The sequence below is a fragment of the Brassica napus genome, chromosome C9 (assembly GCF_020379485.1).
Source record: "Brassica napus cultivar Da-Ae chromosome C9, Da-Ae, whole genome shotgun sequence".
In the NCBI taxonomy this organism is placed as follows: domain Eukaryota; kingdom Viridiplantae; phylum Streptophyta; class Magnoliopsida; order Brassicales; family Brassicaceae; genus Brassica; species Brassica napus.
The window spans coordinates 52115830-52138158 of NC_063452.1; the positions used below are offsets into that span (position 1 = coordinate 52115830).

General features: G+C 35.1%; 2 protein-coding genes and 1 long non-coding RNA gene across 3 annotated transcripts; 2 read left to right on the forward strand and 1 right to left on the reverse strand.

The window, feature by feature from the left end:
- Nucleotides 1-2050: 2050 nt before the first annotated feature.
- Nucleotides 2051-8314, forward strand: LOC106409552 (high affinity nitrate transporter 2.4). The gene is made up of 4 exons (XM_013850166.3): nt 2051-3026; nt 4832-5183; nt 6013-6128; nt 6246-8314. Exons 1-4 carry the CDS (start codon nt 2569-2571, stop codon nt 6901-6903), a joined length of 1584 nt encoding a protein of 527 aa, XP_013705620.1. The 5' UTR covers nt 2051-2568; the 3' UTR covers nt 6904-8314.
- A 2016-nt stretch (nt 8315-10330) lies between these two features.
- LOC106407761 lies at nt 10331-13202 on the forward strand. The gene is made up of 11 exons (XM_013848627.1): nt 10331-10544; nt 10737-10981; nt 11241-11514; nt 11695-11809; nt 11900-11982; nt 12108-12189; nt 12262-12355; nt 12423-12580; nt 12660-12757; nt 12879-12952; nt 13005-13202. The coding sequence occupies exons 1-11, from the start codon at nt 10331-10333 to the stop codon at nt 13200-13202; spliced, it is 1635 nt and encodes a 544-aa protein (XP_013704081.1).
- A 3176-nt stretch (nt 13203-16378) lies between these two features.
- Nucleotides 16379-18675, reverse strand: LOC106407114. Its single transcript, XR_001281649.3, has 5 exons — nt 18318-18675; nt 18196-18251; nt 17873-18120; nt 16475-17507; nt 16379-16393 (listed from the first exon to the last, which is right to left on the reverse strand). It is a non-coding gene; the product is annotated as an uncharacterized LOC106407114 (long non-coding RNA).
- Nucleotides 18676-22329: the final 3654 nt, after the last annotated feature.

A 22329-nucleotide genomic window follows, 5' to 3' on the forward strand; every position in this document is an offset into this window, starting at 1 on the left:
AATTTTGGACCATTTTTAATTTTATTTATTATATTTATAATTTTTTTCTATATAAAATATAGATTTATAAAAAAATTGGACCTTTTAATTATTATTATACGAGGAGACATGAGCTTGAGTTCGGAGCGGTTGCACTGATTGTCTCTCCCAGGGAGCCGGCCATGTATATATGACCCAATTTTTCTAGTATAAATTTGTCTTAATAGAAATTTCCTTACGGAAAAGACCATAAACGAAGAACCGCTAAAAGTAGAAATACGTTTTCTGTCACACAACATGCAAGTCATCATGAATTAACACTAGCTAAGGAACAAATATAATGTTCTCTTAATATTATGTGATCACTCTTTCTAAAAGTGTTAATCAAAAAACTTATATATGGTTTCTTTTTGTCATCTTGAGTATTTTTTTGTTACAAACTTACAAATTAAACTATCGAAAACAAAATATTATTTATTGCACGTATCCTCTGTATTTTCCCAATTTTGTATTAGTTTTAGTGTGGAAAACGCATTGTGACTTTCTTTAACTATAATAAGTACAACTGTTATTCTGCTGTTACAATATTTCTAAGCATAGTTAGGGATCTGATTACATCATCATCAAAACTATATTTTAATAAGTAAGAATCTAATATTTTGTTTCTTTCAATGACACTAGCTAATATATTTAAAAAAATTAACCCCAAAATAATATACATATCAAATGAAACCTTTCAGTCAATGCAAAGACATTTTCACGTAGAGAGGAAGGATCACCGGACTTTTCCGCATGTATGAATGAATATAACGTAATGAATCACGCCGTGATTTTCTTGGATTGATTACCCTATGTGAAGAAAACTCATATTTACCAGTTTACTCCCCTCCTCTTGTATCACAACTTTCAAGAAAAATTTACTTCTAATAACCAGTAGAGCTATAAGTAACCTAAATGAATTTCTCATCTGTAACACTCTATGGTTCTTAATGAAAGCCCTTCAAAATAAAAAGAACACTACCTCTGCCACCGATATTTTTTTTTTTGATAAACTCTATCTGCTGATCCGGTCAATCTCGGGAGAAACGCATTTAGTGGTACAGAGTGAATTGACTACCACACTGCTTGACCCGAGTTTGGAATACATTCCGACTAATGCTAGAGGGTGAACCGATCATCTGTTACGATCCACCATGTAAATCACTTGGGTCCAAGCCCAGACTGTTTAAATAATAATAATTTAGTTTTCAGAGAGAATCGAATCCATGACTGATATGGATATACACCAAGCCTCAAGAGATTACCACTAGACCGATACTTTATGGAATATAATATTTGTAAAGGCTGCAAGAATGTACTCTCTGCAAGGAGGATTTGCTGTGTATTTACATATGAAAGATCACTATAATTTTTCTCGAACTTACGATTCGTGCTGTTTTTTTTTTCATTTAAGAAGTTTAGGACCGAATCCCATAATCTTTTTATACCAGAGACAAAAACCGACTACGAAATCTCTTTCTCGTAGAGACTGAGATTCGTACCTAACATATTCACCCTTGGAGCAGAAGGTTTTACCAATAGAGTTATAGTAGCTCCGGGTTCGTGCAGTATATTTCATTTGGTATTTAACTTATTTATAAAAACTATCAATGGTCATTTGATAAATTTATCAATGTATACACCTTAGAATATAAATATATGTAGCTTTCTTATAACGGTTATAAAATTATTAAAGAGAAAAAGACAAAAATAGCAGTAAATCAAGTTTTTGTTCCTAAACTAGCACTCAAGGTCAAAAGTCACAAAAATAGCACTTAATGTTTTATCAAAAGTCACAAACTTAGGGTTTAGAGTTAAAGGGTTAAAGAGTGGGGTTTAGGATTTAGGGTTTATGGTTTAGGGTTTAGAGTTTAGGGTTTAGGGTTTAGAGTTTAGGGTTTAGGGTTTAGGGTTTAGAGTTTACGGTTTAGGGTTTAGAGTTGAGAAATGAGGTTTTGGGGATAAGATTTCAAATTTTGAAAAATAAAAAAATTAAAATTTTCAAAGGATAAACTTAGAAAGGTTCTATTTTGGTCATTTTAGTTTTTGAGTGCTATTTTTGTGATATAAACTTAGAAATATGCTATTTTGGAGATTTGACCATTATTAAATCAAAGAAAACATATTACAGCAACGAAACTCGAAATAAATTGTAATTCTCCTTTCAAACATCTAATTCTGAGAATACGGACAGGTTTATAAATACTAAATTGGAATCTAAGTGAACCTTTGGGACGTAAGACGAGGCTTAACTCTTGTTTAAGCATGCTCGCGGCGAAAGTGAATATTCCATATTATTATTATAAGACACAACTAGTATAATTGTAATCAGTCTCACATAAGACAAATTTTGGGTCATTAATTAGCGTTAAGAACTATACTAATATAGTATAACTATTAAACTATATTATATGCGTTAAATGAATCCCACTTATGGCCTTTTAGAATCTCCATTGGCTCTTGCTAAAACTTTCGTATCTCTATATAAACCAATCCTTCTCCTTTTGTTCCATAAACACAAACCCATAAGCAAAATAATAATAATACAAAATGGCTAATGGTTTGGGTGAACCGGGAAGCTCAATGCACGGAGTCACCGGACGAGAACAAAGCTATGCATTCTCGGTCCAGTCTCCTGTGGTTCCTTCGGACACATCAGCAACGTTTTCTCTTCCCGTGGATACCGAACACAAAGCCAAAGTCTTCAAACTCCTCTCATTTGCAGCTCCACACATGAGAACTTTCCATCTTGCATGGATCTCATTCTTCACTTGCTTCATTTCCACTTTTGCTGCTGCTCCTCTTGTCCCCATTATTCGAGATAACCTTAATCTCACCAGACAAGATGTAGGAAACGCCGGTGTTGCCTCTGTCTCCGGAAGTATCTTCTCTAGGCTTGTTATGGGAGCCGTTTGCGATCTCCTTGGGCCACGTTATGGATGCGCTTTCCTCGTCATGCTCTCGGCTCCAACTGTCTTCTCAATGTCTTTCGTTGCTGATGCCGGCGGGTAAGCATGCTTGTATATATATTGTAAAATTGCACAAACCTAAAGTGATACTTCTTGTAACGGCTCGGTTCCTGGCCCAAAAATTTTCATAAAAGAACGGGCTTCTCTACGGCCCACTTGACAAAAACCTAGGGTTCTCTTCCCCTTTCCTATAAAAAGAGATGCAGCCTCCCTTTTGCCTCATACAGAAACTAAAGCGAAGCTCTGCAGAGAATTCCCGGAGACCAGAAACCCTAGCCGTCGAGCTCTCCCTTTCTCTCTTGCGCCGTCTCTCTCTCTCTTCTCTCTCTCTCCCCCGCGCGACGCTCTCTCTCTCTCCTCGCCGTCGCTCTCTCTCTCCTCGCCGGCGCCGTGTGGTGGTGGTGGTGACCGGATCTCAATCTCCTCTCCCTTGTCTCTTGTTTCCAGATCCGGATCCAGATCTAGGCTAAGGTGGAGTGTCTTGAACCCATCTTGTTCTCATATTCTGTATACTCCTTTATGTTGGAGTTAGGATTGATTAGACCCTGTTTGAAGAGCTAGGATGATAGAACCTGGTTAGTACTAGGTTGATAGATGAATGGATCATGATGCATAAGAACCCTCATACTGTTAAATGGGACTTAATGAACTGTCTTGTGTTGTTGTGGTGGTGAATGATTAGTATATGATGCTTGTATGCTTGGATGTGTAGTCCCATGAGTGGTTTGTGATTAAAGCTAGGATGCTAGGAAGAATGAATGCTAAGATGATAGATGACTACTAATTGCTGTTGATATTGTAAGTGAAACATGAGTGCGATGTGTATTGTGTGTGACACCGATAACGGGTGGCGTCTAGTGATTGAGTCCAAGTACAAGTCTAAATGAAAAAGGAAAGTAAATGAGAATGGGAAGGGATAAGTGAAAATGATAAGAATGTGAAAGGATAAGTAAAAGTATGAAAGAATGATGTTACGGTTAAGCATGGGTGGGGAAGCATATAGAGTCTAAGGAAAGTATGTGTGGCAGTAGTTCTCGCTAGGTATCCATAGGAGATGTGGCGAATCCACAAGAATATGGAAGCACCCATAGGAGATGTGGCCAATCCACAAGAATATGGGGTATAAGCCTAGTAGGAGCTACCCACTGATGATAAGAACGTGTGCCAACCGCGAGAGGCGGGATATAAAAACGTGCATCATGGTCGGGTAACGGGGAGTTAAAGGTGTCATAGGATCGAGTCGGTTTAGTATGAGGAGACGGTTCAGTCTAGGGTTTAACGTGTGTGGCAATGAATGGGATCATTGTATTGATTGATCGCTAGGTTGCTAGAAATGTATGGAGTTGAATGTTTGGAAATAATGATGATGATATGAAATGATGAAAATACATTACCTGATTGTAGTGGCTAGTCAGTCCTAGTTCCCGCATAGAGTAGTATAGAGTGTCATGCGGACAGGCTGGTCTAGAGCCACTTCACTGAGTAACTTGTTGTTCACTCCTCCATTTCCATTTCCCTGTGCGCAGGACTGTAAGTAGAAGTATATGGATGTGGGTGTGACGGTATTTCAAAGAAGGTTTTGCGTCCGTCGACTCTCGGGACCAGTAACGGGACACGTAGGGTTGTCTAAATGAGTAGACACGTGTCCATAACGCCCCTTCGATAACCCCGGACGCCGGGGATCGGACTGTTACACTTCTACTAGTTTGAGACGTCCTATCTAAAAATATATTTTTGCTAAAAGTTATTTTATTTTCGACAAAAAGGTTAATTAATTATTAGTTAATGATTTCATATATTATATGTATTCAATGTGAAATTTCTAACAAGTTGTTTTACGATAGGTACATAGCGGTAAGATTCATGATCGGGTTCTGCCTTGCGACCTTCGTGTCATGCCAATATTGGATGAGCACGATGTTCAACGGTCAGATCATAGGTTTAGTGAACGGGACAGCGGCCGGGTGGGGGAATATGGGCGGTGGAGTCACGCAGCTGCTCATGCCGCTGGTCTATGAGATCATCCGACGGTTAGGGTCCACGTCCTTCACAGCGTGGAGGATGGCTTTCTTCGTCCCCGGGTGGATGCACATCATTATGGGGATCTTGGTCTTGACTCTAGGACAAGATCTCCCTGATGGTAATAGAAGCACACTTGAGAAGAAAGGTGCTGTCACTAAAGACAAGTTCTCAAAGGTACTACTTGAATTAAATAAGTGCTTCTTCTTGGATCCTTTAAATCTTAATCTTACATATATTAAGGTCTACAGAAGTACAGATCGTTGTCTAGATTATATACTTTTTCATTGTATATTTTAATGTTGTTCTGAGACAACTTAACTTCTCCTTCTATTTTTCAACGAGACAACTTGACTAGATTAATATTTAAATATACAGATTTTTTTCTTTTAGACAGATAAATTTATCCAACAATAAACAGTCTAATTCATGGCTTTCTTAGGCCATGTTTATCCCTAAAAACCCAAATGAGTTTCTTAGGCTTTTTTGTTATCTAAAAAAAAAAAAAAAGCAAACCAATCGCGGGCCGCCACGAGTCAGTGGGACCCGCAAACAGTTTAAGAAACTCACTAAAATCGGTTCTTAATTAGTAGTTTTTGTAACCGATCCTTAAAGATTTTGTGGGGACCCACACACTAAAAACCTCAATAAGGACCCCGGATAAACATGCTCTTAGTCATTTCAAAGTCACAAGTATGTAAATATGTTTTAGAGCATGATTAACCCGGAGTTCTTAGGATGAGTTTCTTAGTGGAAGTTAAGAAACAGTTTCTTAACTTCCACTAAGAACTCCACTCTAAGAACCCCGGGTTAATCATGTTCATAAGGAAATTGCGAATCCCTCATTTTATTTTATTTTTACTGCGAAAGTTATACTTAAGTTAAGGATTGTAAAAATTTATACCATACCTACATATAACTCTTTTATAAATTTTCTCATTTTTGTTGTTATATATCTTTTCTCCTTTTTATGAAGACTTAATTTTCTTGTGGACAACTTTACCAGGTTTTATGGTACGCGATCACAAACTATAGGACATGGGTCTTCGTGCTACTATATGGATATTCTATGGGAGTAGAGCTCACAACCGATAACGTCATCGCCGAGTACTTTTTTGACAGGTTAAATAATTAAATGTAACACGAACTTAAATTTTGATTTGTTACCAAAACCCTAAAATATATAAATAACGTATATGGGGATAAAACGACTCAATATATGGTGACCATTATTTGTAGGTTCCATCTCAAGCTTCACACGGCCGGTATAATCGCAGCAAGCTTTGGTATGGCTAATTTCTTTGCACGTCCTATTGGTGGATGGGCCTCAGACATTTCGGCTAGATACTTTGGCATGAGAGGCCGTCTCTGGACCCTATGGATCATTCAAACCCTAGGCGGTTGCTTCTGCGTATTGCTAGGCCGAGCCACGACGCTCCCAACGGCGGTTTTCTCTATGATCCTCTTCTCTCTCGGCGCTCAAGCCGCTTGTGGAGCCACTTTCGCCATCATACCTTTCATCTCACGCCGCTCCTTAGGCATCATCTCTGGTTTAACTGGAGCTGGAGGAAACTTCGGCTCTGGGTTGACCCAGCTCGTGTTCTTCTCGACCTCGACGTTCACCACTGAACAAGGGCTGACGTGGATGGGGGTGATGATTATGGCATGTACATTACCTGTCACTTTAGTGCATTTCCCGCAATGGGGGAGCATGTTTTTGTCTTCCACGGGAGATGAAGTGAAGTCAACGGAGGAATATTATTACTTGAAAGAGTGGACGGAAACGGAGAAGCAAAAGGGAATGCATGAAGGAAGTTTAAAGTTCGCCGTCAATAGTAGGTCGGAGCGTGGACGGCTTGTGGCTCCTGGACCTGATCGTACCCCGGAACACGTTTGAGAGTTATTTTGTATTTTAAATGTGTTATCAATTGCTATTGCTTCGGATGTGTAAGTACTTGCTCGATATGTTTACTTTTTATAAGAGGAACATGCTACTCTTTCTGTAATTCGTTAACAAGTTAAATTGTTTTAAATTTTATTATTTGTTTCAGTCGTATCTCTTTAATAAATTTATTTGCTCATGTAGCCAAAATACCCCATAGCGTTATTAGATATTCCATAAAAAGGAATTGAATCTGAGTATTGGAATGTGAGTTTTTAATGGATTTGTTGAATTCAATTCAAGGCAAGCAGATTTCACTGTAATTGATTGTGATGTTTATTACTGATTACAGTGTAATTTCTTATTTTTAAAACTACCGAAATTTCAAAAAAAAAAAAAAAATTTGGAGGACTTTTTTATTAAGATTTTGGAATATGAAGTTATGACACATGAGAAAGTCTTTCGAAACCGTCATCCACACGTTCTGATTGGGTTAGCGTACACGACTTCCCGGCGCCAGAGTTAGGAACGGAGGTCACATGTGACGCTAACGATTCCACTGCTGAGACGAGCGCAAAGGAGCTTCAAGTTGCTGATGGCGAGCGTGGAGAAATGGAACTCATTTGTAGCTTCACCTAAGTGGCAGAAGAAGCAGAGCAAGACTGAAACTGAAAATAGAAATGGGAAAACGACATATTAGTATTGAGGACATAGATGTAGATATGGAAAGAACTCTAATGTAAATAAGATTAACTTAGATTAGCATCCTAAGCTATCTATATATTGTAACTAGGTGGTAACTCACGGCCTGAGTGAATTGACTAAAAGAGATTATAACTTTTAATCTATAGACACTAAAAAGTTAAAAGCCATGGTCACAAATTTTAAATGTTATATAATGAAATATTGAACGAAATTGTACATATTTATATAAGGTAAGCTTCGATTTTTCAAAAAACTTGTTTTATTGGTTAGATGTAGTTGAAGTATAGTTCGTGAAAGCAAATCTATGAGAGTAAACAAAAACTTATATAAAATTAGTTATGAATTTAAGATAAAACGAAACATAGGCAATAGAATTATTGCTTTCATAATATAAATTATGAATATTAGATAAAATAAAACATAGGCTATAGAATAATATAATATGAAAGGAACAAATTATAAAGAAAAAAATTATAGGCCACAAGAATTGAGTCAATCAAATATATTATATCGTGAGACTAATGGCAAATAAATCTCTACAATTTCGTGTATAATTTTAATTGGTCATGAAAGTTGTGTACGAATTAGTAGTAACTTTCCTATATTAACCGAAACCATATTGCATTATGTCGATTGTGTATATCAGTTTACTATATTTTATATGTTGCATAAATTACGGTCAAATGTAAAATTTGAAAAGGAATCCTCTATATATTAATTGAGAATCATTTAAAAAGTTTGTACTAATTAAAAAGAGTTCATGCTTAGGTGTCACTTAATTAGGATGTCAATTTAGCTTACATGGCAGGTTAAGAATCAATTGGAAAAAAATGTTGGTCCAAATCCAATTACTAGGAAACCTTATATTAACCCAAAATATAAAAAGCGTGTATTATTTCCTTAAATAAAAGCTACAGAATTACCTAATATGATTAACATATATATGACAATTAATGACTATGAATAATAAAGATTTGATAATAATTTTTGCATCTTTCTTCATTATTGTTTAATTTTATATTACTAAAAATTAAACAATCACTTTAACCATATAATAAAAGAATTAGTTTTTTTCTTCTATGTTATATTTTGAAATTTTTAAAACGACTTTAAATTACAAAAATGAGAAAACCTTATATTTTAAGTTTAAAAATTTTTAAAACGACTTTAAATTACAAAAATGAGGAAAATTTATACCTTATATTTTTTTTATATGTTAGATTTTTTCTTATATATTATATTTTAAATTTTTTAAAACGACTTTAAATTATAAAAATGTAAGTTTTTCTTAAGCATACGACTAAAAACATTAAAATAACATGTATCAATTCGATGGTTGATCTGAAACCTTTCAAAACCATATGAAAAATAAAGGTTAAAATAATTCAATTGTGAAAACACTACTGTTCACTTTTTCAAAAATGTCTTCGGTAGAAAAAAATAAGGTTTTTATGCTATAATTTGTTTAATGTCTAATCCAATCAACCCATGATATATTAATTATAGTTTAGTTCCACAATTTTTAATAAAAATTGATCCGGTCCATGGAAAATAAATTATATAATAACAACAAAAAACATTGTATATGTATAAATAAAATGATCAAATATATAAAAAATTATCGACAATATATACAAATAAATTCACCATGCGCAAGGTGCAGGTCTTATCCTAGTCATGTAAATATAGGAAACCAATATTATTGAATTTGATATTAAAAGATGCCATCAAATCCCCCATTTATTTAATTTCTAGGCTTGATTCCCCATTTATTTATTTGAATCATATAATTATTATCGTATATAATAAGAATATATGTATATATATATATATGTTTATTATATATATATATATGTTTAGACAAATGATATATGTTTATACAATATTATTTTTCTAAACAAAAACCAATTAACAAAAAAAAACAATGTGTCTTTCTGCAAAGATTAATACAAAGATGTTTGATTACTTTTATGTTTCAGATACACAAATGAGAAGATGAGAATAAGTCGAGGTTTTGATAACATTATCTTCGTGTACATCCGAAAAATGTAGCTACGTCTAGTATATTAAAAAAATGTTATAATGCTCTTTCTATATGAATATACATACAAAGAAGAAAATAACTACTGTAAACTTATATATATATATAAGAAGTAAAAACTCTTAGATATCAAACATCACACAAGTAATAAAAGGCCAATATACTGATCAGATAGGACGTCCACGTCGGACAATAAAATCGACCAATCACGTTATAACGTTTTGACACGTCAGCTGGGCTTTGCGTTTTTAAAAACTTTCGTGTTATGAGTTTGGGCCATGAAGCCCATCCTATTTGAGAGACAAAGACCCGAGCAAATGTCGTGTTATGAGTTTGGGCCATTAAGCCCATCATATTTGAGAGACGGAGACCCGAGAAAATACCGACTCGAGCTCGCCCTTTCTCATATCTTCAAACCCTAATTTTCTCGATCGATACGAGACCCTTTGCTCTTCTTCTTCTTCATTCCGTTTCACGTTCCTCGATCGATTCGGGACCCTTTGCTCTTCCTCTTCTTTGTTCTGTTTCGCGATTTGATCCTGGAACAATCAATACATCCTCCACTTCGTCTCCCTTAACTCTCATTTATGGATTCGCTTTGCTCTTCTCATTCAGATTTTAGTTATAAAACTCTCGATCGGAGTTTTTTTTCGATAAAACTTCGTTCTATATTCTCATTCGTACATCGCAATTGCAATGAGTTCCAACGGAAAATCCACGTTATCTGGTGATTCCCGCTCGGAGAAACCAAAAGGCGTTGAGGCTGACTCCTTTCCCGGACCGATCAAGCCCACCGGTACACCTTATGTATCTTCCGGCCTCTCGATCGGCGATCCCCACTCGAAGACAGCCAAAGGCCAGACGTCGGTCTCCTCCGGTCTGACTAAACCCATCGGCAAGAACCCCAATGGTAAAAACTTGTATCGTTTCGTTGTCCAACTATAGAGTCTGGAGCTTTGTGATTTAAGACAATGAGATGAACAATATAATTTTTTTTATGATAATTATATTTGATTATTCAGAAATTAAAAAAGCATATGAAATTGTGGTACAGAGTTGAGTTTCCTTTTTTGATGATGGCAATGTTCATATTCATCTGCAGGTACGATCATTCACACCACGAAGACCGGTGCCTCTTCAGGCGTTAGAGGCAAAGCCGCTGTCTCCTCTGGCGTCAGGGGAAAAGCCATTGTCTCCGCCGATGTTGGGGAAGTGATGGCTTTCAAAGATGTAAAATTCGGACCTAATCAAGGCGAGTTGAGGTTTCGGTTGATCCATTTTTGGGAAGCCCGAAATGTTCTGACGAAGGTGATTTTTGGTCTCGAGATGCTTCTCATCGACCAAGAGGTATAAACCGTATTCTTTATTACAGTTTAGTTTAAAATTTGTTTAGCCAAGATGCTGATAAATCATTTTAGATCCAAATTATCGTTTTATTCTTTTGTTCTTTTAACGAATTCATAACAAGTGTTTGCTATTGTTGATAGTACCAAAACTATAAATTTGTTGTTGATGCACTGCGGGTTATATATCTTTAATTTTTGTTTATTTTTCTAAGATTTCCTCTCTAGCATTTCTGATTTAATTTCTTTAATGTTGTTAACAGGAAACTGTTATCCAGGGCTTCATCCCAGCTGGGAGGATAGAGACTTATTTGCCACACATGAAAGCTGGTGGCATTTACAGGCTCAACAGTTTTTTCGGGTCTAATAACAAGACTTTGTATCGGGTAGCCGACCCAAGTGTCACCATCACCTTCTCATCGACTTCTGTCCTCTCTGATCTAGAGGACAGTTTGGTTTGTTTCCCTGAAGACCGTTTTCGGTTCCGTGGATATGAGGAGTTCGATGCTGCCTGCGACTTGAGAGGGGATCTTTATGGTAAGTCCTCACTGTTGTATAGGATAATGTTTAGTCTAATCTTAGATGATGTGTTTTCATTCGATCAAATATATTCATCATTGTTGGCTAGGATTATGTTTTGATCCAGACTTACATTTTTAGATTTCGTTGCTGGGTTATAAGATATAAAGCATTGAGTTTGATTGTTTTATTTTACAGATTATGTTGGCCACATCAAACTTGCGAATGGGCAGGTTCTCAGTGACAGTATCGTGCTAGATGATGCTGAGATAGCTTCATCCCGCCGAGTTCTGCTTCATGTTCAAACACATGAGTAAGCTAATCTGTATCTTTTTTACTTTTCATTATGGTAAATTCATCCATCCTTTTGTCTCTCTTATCACACGAGTTTTGGATGTTGTAGTGGCCCGGTGATGAAGTTGTACCTATGGGACAAGGCTGCCTTTGACTTTAGTGAAAAAATTAAAGCATCTGGAGGAACTGCATGTGTTGTTTTAGTCACCACCTTAAACCCGAAATGATTTGGAGGTTCGTATTAGAGATATACATTATTCTACATCTCATTTTACATCAAATTTTGACTCTGTATTATAACATTGGATCTGTTATAGGTGCCCTAGCTCTCTCCTCTATGACGTCATCACGTATATTTTTGGACAGTGATGTCAAAGCAACCCGTGATTATCTCACTTGGTAAGCATTCATTTATTAAATGTTGTTCGTTGTTATTCCATCAATGTATTTGATGTTTGGATGTTTGCTCAGGTTGAACTCGAACTTAGCTGTTGCTAACAGAGTTGATGCAGCCGTTGTCACTAAGACTGAGACAGTGACTATAGGCGAGTGCCAAGGTCGTACAGTACCAATGAATAACACATTCAATATGATAGTCATAGTTTCTCATTTAAATGTTTAACATTTTGCAGGTTGCTTGGTTCGAGTGCATAGCAACCATTGGTGATGTTGCGCACGGTTCAACATGGTATTACATAGGCTGTGGTGTGTGCCACACTAAGGCAACCAAAGGTCCTACCACCCTTATGTGTAAAAAATGTGGGAAAAGCAATATCGTTGGTGTTGCACAGTAAGTGGCTCAGATTTATTTACACTCATACTTCAATGCATTCATTGATAATCTGCTAATGACACATGTACTTAGCCAGGATCTCTGTGTATGATAATGATGATCAGGCGTCTTTTGTTCTCTTTGGTGATGATGGTCATGAGTTGACTGGAAAGAAAGCTTCTGAGTTGGTTGAGAGTTATTCCGTGGTAGTTGCAAACCTGCCTCTCTTTGTTATTTGAAATTGTCTTCTCCCCCATATAGTTAGAAATATATAGTAATAATTGTTTAAATGTATGTTATGCCAATGAGAATGTAGGAGATGATCATTTGGTTCCGGTGCCTCAAGCTCTGATCGATTCCATAGGACAGACTCGCAAATTCATTGTGAAGGTATCAAAATCACAATTTGACTGGCAAGACCCAAACTTTGACTGTGACAAAGGTGCTCACTCCAGAAGTTCCAGAACTTGAAGGCAATTTAGTAGGAAATGTGATTGTACCAGATGCTCAGGGACCTTTGCAGAAGGGAGTTGCTGAGGATGATCCTTCTACATGTTTTGAAGAATCTGATGGTCAGGGGGTGAAAAGAGCTGCTGATAATGTTGAGGCAGAAGATCTCAAGCGAGCCAAATGTGGCTAAGGTGTGTTAGTGGTGGTTTTACAGCATTGACTATCTTTCTTATGATCTGTGTTGGCTATACTATGTACAATGATCTCTTTCTTTGAGTTCAATGTTTGATCATTTTAGTTTCATTAGAACTGATGTTTTTCGAATTTTAGATGAGATTTGTGGCCTTTGTCTTCTCCAAACCAAATGATGTCGCATAATGTGCAAGTAGAGACACATAAAATTGGAGTTTAAAAATAAAAAGTCGGGTATTCTTGTGATCTAAGGGTTTCATAGTGGAAACTTGATTCTTCAGTTCACTTTGTACTTTTGTTTAATAGTTTATCACATGAGTTCAATGTTTTTGACTCTATGACAAAGAAGATACAAAAAAAAGCGTGTATATGTATCAGAACCTTGGAAAATCACTCAACATACTATAAGCTGAAAGGATTTAATTTTTCAAAACTATTATGTATTTATAAAGGTGAAAAATGAGGAGGCTAACTCCCGAGCAGAGGACCAGATCCAAAATTTGTACAAACTCTTGAGGAGATGGAGTTATATACATTATAAACATCAATCAAACCCAATTAAGCTAGGAACAGAAAAAGAAAATTAAGAAAAAAGAAAAAAGAAAAAAATACATTGCAGTGAAATCTATTTTGATCCCAAATATAAAAATTAAAAATACAACTTTTCTTACAATCAAAAAACAATATATTGATTACATCTGTATTAGATGCCCAAAATAAAAAAATTAAACTATATTTATCATAATTCAGGTGAAAATATTATCCAACTAAGATTTCGGATTGAGTATTGGTTTAGTACCAATGAATATATATATCAGTTTATGATACATGTTATCTAGAAGTGTGCATAGCACAAATAATCTTTTTTTTTTAATATAAAAAGAAAATTTAGTAATGGCAAATAATCACTCCATTCATATATTTAAATCCAAGTTCAAACAAAAATAATTTATATAGTATAAGATAAAAACTAAAAGTTCAGATATACAATAACAAGATTGATCTTGACGAGGCTTTGATCGACCTACGAGCCTCAATAAGAGAACTCATTCCGGAGGATGCTGACAAAATGTGCTTCATCTGCCAAGACAAATTCATTGGAAATGGTGATGTAAACTCACTGAAGTGCAACCACATATATCATCACCTATGCATCGTGGGGTGGATTCGCCATAACCTAAGTTGTCCCACATGTCGGGATACACATTTCTAACTACAATTTTTCCGTTTCTTACTACCATTGAACCATTCATATCATCACCAATGCATTTTAGACTGGATCAAGATCATCTTAACCCGCCCAGTATGCAGATCAACACTTACTTAGCATAAAAAACCACTTATAATTTTGAGAGTCCAAATGCTTAATTTTCTGGATATTAATTAAGGTTTAGGAAATTTCTTAATACATGTGTCATGTATATTAAATATAATGATATTTGTATAAACCCGGGCGTAGCCCGAAAAAAATAAATAACCAAGATAAAGAATATATATTGATCTTAACTTATAATTTAGTTAACTTTTTATTAATCTTACTAATATCCTACATAAAACTCCAATAAAACACAACAAAATATTTCAAATATTTTTAAATTTGCATTTTTGTTTATAATTCTATAACAAGTTTCAGCGTATATCATATTTGTTCGATTTTAAAATATAAATATAAAAATTAAACTAATATTGTAGGAAAAAATCCCGGCATAGTCCAGAAAACCCCCTAGTTTAATGTGAAAAACATATAGTATAGTCACTATCTAGTTTTAAATTTAATGTGCAATAGTATTATATGTAATTTATCTACTCAAATGAGGTTTTTTTTAAAGAAAGTGTTAAGAAAATTTTCATGATGACAAATAAGCAATGGCAATTGTGTTAGTCACACACGAAGATAAGGTTAATAAATAAAAGTACTCTTCAAATAATAAAAAAATAAAAAAAAGGGGATGTGTTTACCTCTAATAAGAATCACATTCCACATTCTATAATTAGTTCGTAACAAAAGTTCCAGATATGAGCCATAGAAGAAGAGTAATGAGAGAGAGAAAGGGTAAAGTATTTTTGAAATCCTTCCAATTGATGAAAAAGGCGTACTTATTTTACTTTTGGTTTAAAAATAGTCCATTAAATTCCAAAATAACTGAATTCTAACAAAATCAGTTGGATATTGAATAACAGTGGATTTTAAATCATTTTTATAAATATACAATTGAATAAGGCTGGATTTCATTTGGGAATTAAAATATATCTAATTCCATTAAAATATCATGTTCAGTAACACCCGCTTAAAGTCACTTTTTCTGTATAGCTCATTAGCATTTCGTGCTTGAATAAAAGCCTAACAAATATTTGACTTTTCAGGAAGCTAATGAAGCCCAATTAGATTTCAGTTTAATTTTCACAATTTGCTTAATTAAAGCAAGCCCATATTAATACAATTTGGGTCTCATCATGATTTGCTCTATAAACGTTTGAACCATCACTGAAATCAAGTTGGGAGGATTCAAAACTGGTTTTCAGCATGCCATATCCGTTGACCACTTAGACCACTATATTCAATAGGTTATAGTTTAACTATTGTTACGGCAGCTCCGTAATAATTGGGTGGTTTTATAGCTAAATCCAAACTATATATGAGATTTTGTGGCGGTCTGTCGTGTAAATTTTACAGTGACCAGTTATGTGATATATTCAGCTGAAATCGTTGCATGGCAGGTAGCATTTCACCAACAAAGTACGTCTGGATTATTGTAACGTTTACCTTTTGATAACATATTAGTACTTATTAATATAGGTTTTACAATTAACCTTTTTTCTCAAAAGCAACGCAGTAACGAAGAAGGATGATCCTGTTTACATTGTTTTGTTTCTTCTTTTCTATAGCATATCCTCTGCTCCTTTCATGATAATTTGTCTATATATCTGTGAAGAAACTAAGCGGTTCAGCTTTCCTTTCATTCTGTTTACTAATCACGTCTATACCCAAAACGTTCCGATTATTAACAGTCTTTTTAAAGTACTAACTATACTATCTTAAGAATTTTTGTCCACGTATGAGAACAAGACAGCTAGATGACGTGTGATAACTCAGTTGTTTGAATGATGAGGATTACAGTCAGAGAAAGAAAGGATGCCAAACGGCCCGTACATCTTCCGCATCATAAGGAAAGAACCCAATGTTGTGATCTGTACGGTTCTAAAAATAATATCAGAGATGAGTCAATTGGATTATCATTAATGTATGTCAAGTAAGTCAATAATTAGCACCTAGCAGAAAACAAATATGAGCACGTTAAGCATCAACCACTTTTCTGGTGAACAAGCTCCGCGTTCATTGTTAGGTGAAATTGCCGTCATTCGAGCGGCTATTTTCTGAATTAAATATTTGTGGGAAGTACATGTTAGAAAAGGGAGCCCAATTTATTCACGCAGAAAAGTAAATCTATTTTTAACCCACAAGTTTTGACTCCAATCTATTCACACCCGTTTACTTTTGAATATAGCCCCTTGAAGTCTATAAACTGCCACTTGAAGTCTATTATCTATACTAGGGTTTCTTCACTACACAATCCCGTATCTACGCAATCCAGATCAATTGAAAAGCCAATCTGAAAGCGCATCTGAATCTTTCAATTTGTCTGGTTCGTTGTATTTTTCTATATTTGTCAAACTATAACCTGAACCAGACAAACCATATAATAAAAATATATTGAGAATGTGACCTATTAAAGACGAAACCAATCCAAACTAGTGTAGGTTTCGATTCCTTTTATACATAGATCTTAGAGCATATTTATTGCAGGTCTTTTAGGTTGAGGTTCTTAGCGTAAAAAAGCTAAGAGACGTCTTTTAGAGCACCATTATCCCAAAACCCTTTAAAGGATGTCTTAATTAATTTTTAATAGTTTTTAAAGTGTAAAAGTGAGTTAAGAGACTTAGAAAGAGATTTGAACATTTAAGTACTTTATTGCAAGTCTCTTAATTATGGATTCTTAAAAGAAATTTATAAAACACTTTCAGTACAACAAACTTTACCACAATGCACAATCAAAAAACTTCAAATTGATCAATAATATTGAACTAACCAGTAGCTCTTGGTTTCTTTGTGTCTTTGTTGAGTCCTTTGGTAGATGCCATGACTGCTTCGAAGATCCCAGCTTTTCTCTATGTGGGTCTGTGTAAAGATGACATTTTTATAGCCCAAGACTTGAAAGCTGAGTTCGCCTCTCTCCACCCATGGAAGGAAACGCTCAAAGACAGAGCATTTAAGTCAAGTTTGGATTCATCAGTGGAGGTGAGACTACGAAGTGGAATGTTGTGAGAGGGAGCCATGAGTTGTTCAAATGCCGGAGATGACAAAAAGGAAACATAGGAGGTTAAGAGCAAATAACAAGTCTATACGAATGTTCTGAAGAAATCAACACACATTTGAAGAACTGATTTTGGATATAATATCAAAAACCTTACTTTTGAACTGATGTAGTAAAATAAAGCAACAAACTTTTTAAGTGAGCAAAACAGAGAACCTATTTGCATCAGTCAGATCCAACCCAAGATTCTAACTTTACTGCTCTTTAAGCCTTACACAGACAATATCTAGCAAGGCAATGCAAATCCTACACAAAACGAGTACCAAGTTTCCCAAAGAATTCAAAAAGAAGATACCTTTACGTGAGAGAAACAGAGAAGAAGCTTGGCTTGTTGAGAAACAACGTGACTGATAGATACAGTGAAGATGACAAATGTTGAGCTCGGAACTGGTTCAGAGATTTTGTGTGTTTTGTCTTTCTGAAAAAGCTTAACTTGCTGAAAAAGCTTTTGTTTGGAGTCTCACATGCTCTTTGCTTCTATTTTCATCATTCATTCTTTTCAGCTCTTCTTTCAAGCTGTGGCACCTTAGTTCGATGCTCAAGCTGTATGTTTTCCAGAATCAAGAATCAAACACAAGAAAAATATTAACTAGAGAAGGATTCAAAAGGAAAGGAGACCTGATCGACGAAGTTGTTTAACGATTCGGTATACAGCTTCTTCAGCCTTTCGTTCTCTGCAGGTTCATCACTCAATTAGATACCACTAGTGAATCAAAATCTAAACACAATCAAACCATAACCTTCTTTAAGAGTCTTATGGCTAATCTCAAGCGCCTCTCTTCAGCTGGTTTCCACATTGCTCCTCGATCTGAACACGTTCATCTCGCTCATCCCGCTTTTGAAATCCTGAGCAGAAAATCAAGCTACGAATAATGACGACGATAATTTGATTGAAGCCTAAGCAATGAGCAGATCGTGGTTTCTAGATTCCAATTTCAATCGGTTCGATTGAAATCTCGTTTGAATCTCAGATGACGATGGTCGCAATCGAATCCAATCAGAGAAACAAAAACAGAATATTCCGAGCTGAACGCGATGAATAGAAGATCAGAAGAGTGTATCTAGAAACTTCACCTAGTGGATCTGATCGAAGCTGGAGAAGATGAAGTAGGCCCGGGCATTTTACCCGGACCCGAAGACCCGAACCGGAATCGACCCGAAAATACAGGTTTGGGTCCGGGTCCGGATCCATGCTAAGTACCTATTGGGTCTTTTTTTTTTGGATCTGCAGGTCTCGGTTCGGGTCCGGGTCCTACCCGAGACCCGTTCGGATACCCGAAGTACCCGCAAATAATTGTATATACTAGGTATATTTGGTGATTGGGTATATTTTTGGTATTTCAGATTTTTTTAAAGTTTCGGGTATAATTGTAGGTTTTTGGTGAAATTTTAGATTTTTAGAAAATATAATTTGGGTATTCAGGTAAAATTCGGGTATGTTTTGGGTTTTCGGGTCTGATTTTGGATAAATTTTTGGATATTTTTGCGTTTCTTCGGGTATTTTTAGAGTTTTCGGGTCCAGTTCGGGTATTTCGGGTCTTTTTCGGGTCCTAACTACCCGAACCGACCCGGATCCGAAATATACCCAAAATTTTTGGGTATTTTACGGGTATTGAAATTATAGACTCGAACTGACCCGGACCCAACAAGACCCGACCCGGAACCGACCCGAAAAGTTATAGGTACCTAAAAAGATCTAAATTGCTAGGATCCGAAAGACCCGGACCCGACAATACCCGATCCGAACCCGACCCGAAGACCCGGATGCCCAGGTCTAAGATAAAGGCCAAGAAGAGAAGGAGAAGAACAACCAAAACACAATACATGTCTCAGAAGACGGTATCTTCTTTCTCCTAATTAAGATACGTCTCCTCTTAATTATGCTAATTTTTTTTTAATCCAATTAAAGTAAGAGACGGGAGTTGCATACCCCGTTAATGATGCTCTTATATCTCTTATTTAAGAGACGCTTCTTAGCTTTTTTAGTTAAAAGCTAAGAGACTGTATCTTATATTACGTTAAGAACTCCAACATAAGAGACCTGGAACATGCTCTTAATTAAACCGAAACAGTAAAGACTATTTCCGAGCCCATGCTATATTTCTCAAAAACTAATCAATGTACAAATTACTGGTTACGCAATGGAGTTCCAAGAAAGAAAAAAACGTTTTTTAGAAAAGGGTTAAAAAACGTTTTTATGCAATAGGATTAGATCATTCAGATTTTTAGATTCTATAAAACATGAAATAGACCATCTTAATTTGCTGGAAAATAGGCCCTAGGATGTTTGCATTCTTTGTTCAACATATATATGATGCTTTGAAATCTACCAAGTTGCAACTAAGATAAGCCATATGAACATTGAGTAAATTTTAAAAAGTCAATGAGCCATTACTCATGTTCTGAAAGATCGATTGAGAATTTGTTTTTATTTGACATTTCCACAAGATTTGAACTTCATAACCTATACAAATTGGACTTTTATAGTTGCATAACCTACATGTGAAAACAATAAAACAAAAAGCATTACCATCATATTATTTTTTGGTAATGCTTTTAGTTTTATTGTTTTCTCTTATAGTTAAATCTTTTTTTTTTGTAAACTATCTTATAGTTAAATCTTAATCTGATGGAAAAAAATGTAGCGAGTATATACGATGTTTGGTTTTGATTTTATAACATTAATTAGTTACAATCTTGTATAAATTAGAAACATAAAGCTGGGCAAAACTCTTGTAATATGTTATTTTGAGAATTATTTTATTTAGAACTAACCATTTGACGGATATTATAACACTTAGAAAACATATATTTTACACAAATATTTGTTAGAGCTTATATATACTGAGATGTTACAAGATTTAGGAAGATTTAAGATTGTCAACTTATCATTTCGTTTCATAGTGAGCAATGAGGATAACCTATGAACTAGACAATAGTTATATACTTAGACCATGATTATCGGTAAAACTTCAAATGGGGTCCTTAAGATTTTTTTTTTTTTGTTTTTTAAAAAAAAGATTAAAAATTAAAAAATAAATCAATAGCAGGTCGTCACGTGTCGGTGGAGCCAGCAAATAATGCAAAAACTTCCCAAAAAACGATTCTTATTTTGTGATTTTGGAGACTGGTTTTTAAAATTTTTATGGGATCCACGCGTCAGTGGAATCCACATTTTATCAAAAACCTATTTTTAAAAACCTGGATTATTTATGCTCTTATATATATATTTCAGAAACGTTAAGGCATGCATATATTATATAAAGTTTAGAAAAGTGAGGGCACTTTTGTAGGACTTATATTAAGATAGTAATTATTTCATTTGGTGAGTCGACCACATGAAATGCTCAAGAGACATATTTTAAATCGTTAAAAGACATTTTGACGCTTTTCGCCACCATTGATGTGTACGGTCTTAGGCCTTTTTAGCTATTGCTAGTGGCATGCCAACTGTCAACCTTCGTATATGTATCACCAATTTAGAACAATTTCACATAATACTTTTTATATAACCTGCCCAATCTATCGAAAACCTTTTTACGAAATGATACTGGAAATGAAACGTTTTTCTTATGATTTTTTTACTCAGTGTCATTGTTTGTTAAAACATTGTACTTAATTCATAGGAAAGACTTTGCGGATGTTGCTTGATAAAACCTCACGACTTCTGTATCAAAATACCAAAATAAAAAAAGTCGATTGATAAATCAGAAAGGATTAGGTATTTAGGTTTGTTTTCGGGTTAGTAAATACACTTATAACTTCTTGCATAGCGTATGTGTAAGGCAAAACTCAAAACATAAATGTGGTACGTAAGTAATGAACTAATGATCAGGCACGTAATAGCAGCTAAATTATGGAGAAAGAATATGAAATTAGTTCTCAAATTCTAAAACTGAATTGCCTTTTTTTTGAGAAGTTTACTCAAATATACAATATTTTAAGACAATTGACTAGAACCATACAAATCTTTTTTTTTTATTACTGACATTTTTTAAATACCAAGTGTGCCATTTTTTTATGTTATGAAAAAAAGCGTATTTACAAAAATATCATTACTTTTTGATGCCACGTAAACAAAAACCCGGCGCCACATAGGAATTTGGTTCTGTGTTTTCATTAAGTCGGCCGTAAAGCTATATACGTCGTTACGACTGAGTTATTTCTACGCTGCGGCTCAATTAAACAACGCGGCTGACTTAAGAGAAAACGGCTGACTTAAGAACATAAATCAGCCGTTAGTTACGGCTGATTTATGGGATAACGGCTAACTTACGTACACAAATTACGACTGACTTATACATCAGCGGTTTGATTTCTGTAAAATTTGGCTGAGTTGTAGTTAAGACACTGCTGAGTTATGTTTCCACGGCTGAGTTAATGAACATCGACTGGCTAAGTTATTGAATTTACGGCCGACTTATGAGATGTTGTTACGGCTGAGTTATATGTAATTAGCCATCGTTGGATGGATTAATAGTAAACTCAGCTTATTTACGGCTGACTTATTAGCGAAAGATTAATTACTAGAATATCATTTGTTTGACGGCTGATTTATTTGACGATATGGCTGACTTAAGATTTTTCATCCTAATTACAACTGATTTATTAGCGAAAGATTAATTACTGAAATATTATCCACGTTTCGGCTGACTTGCATTGTACATGAGAGCTAATTTATTTAGGTTGAGTTATATATTCGTTTGGCGGCTGACTAACCGATTTTCCATGTCATCCGCCATGTCATCACTA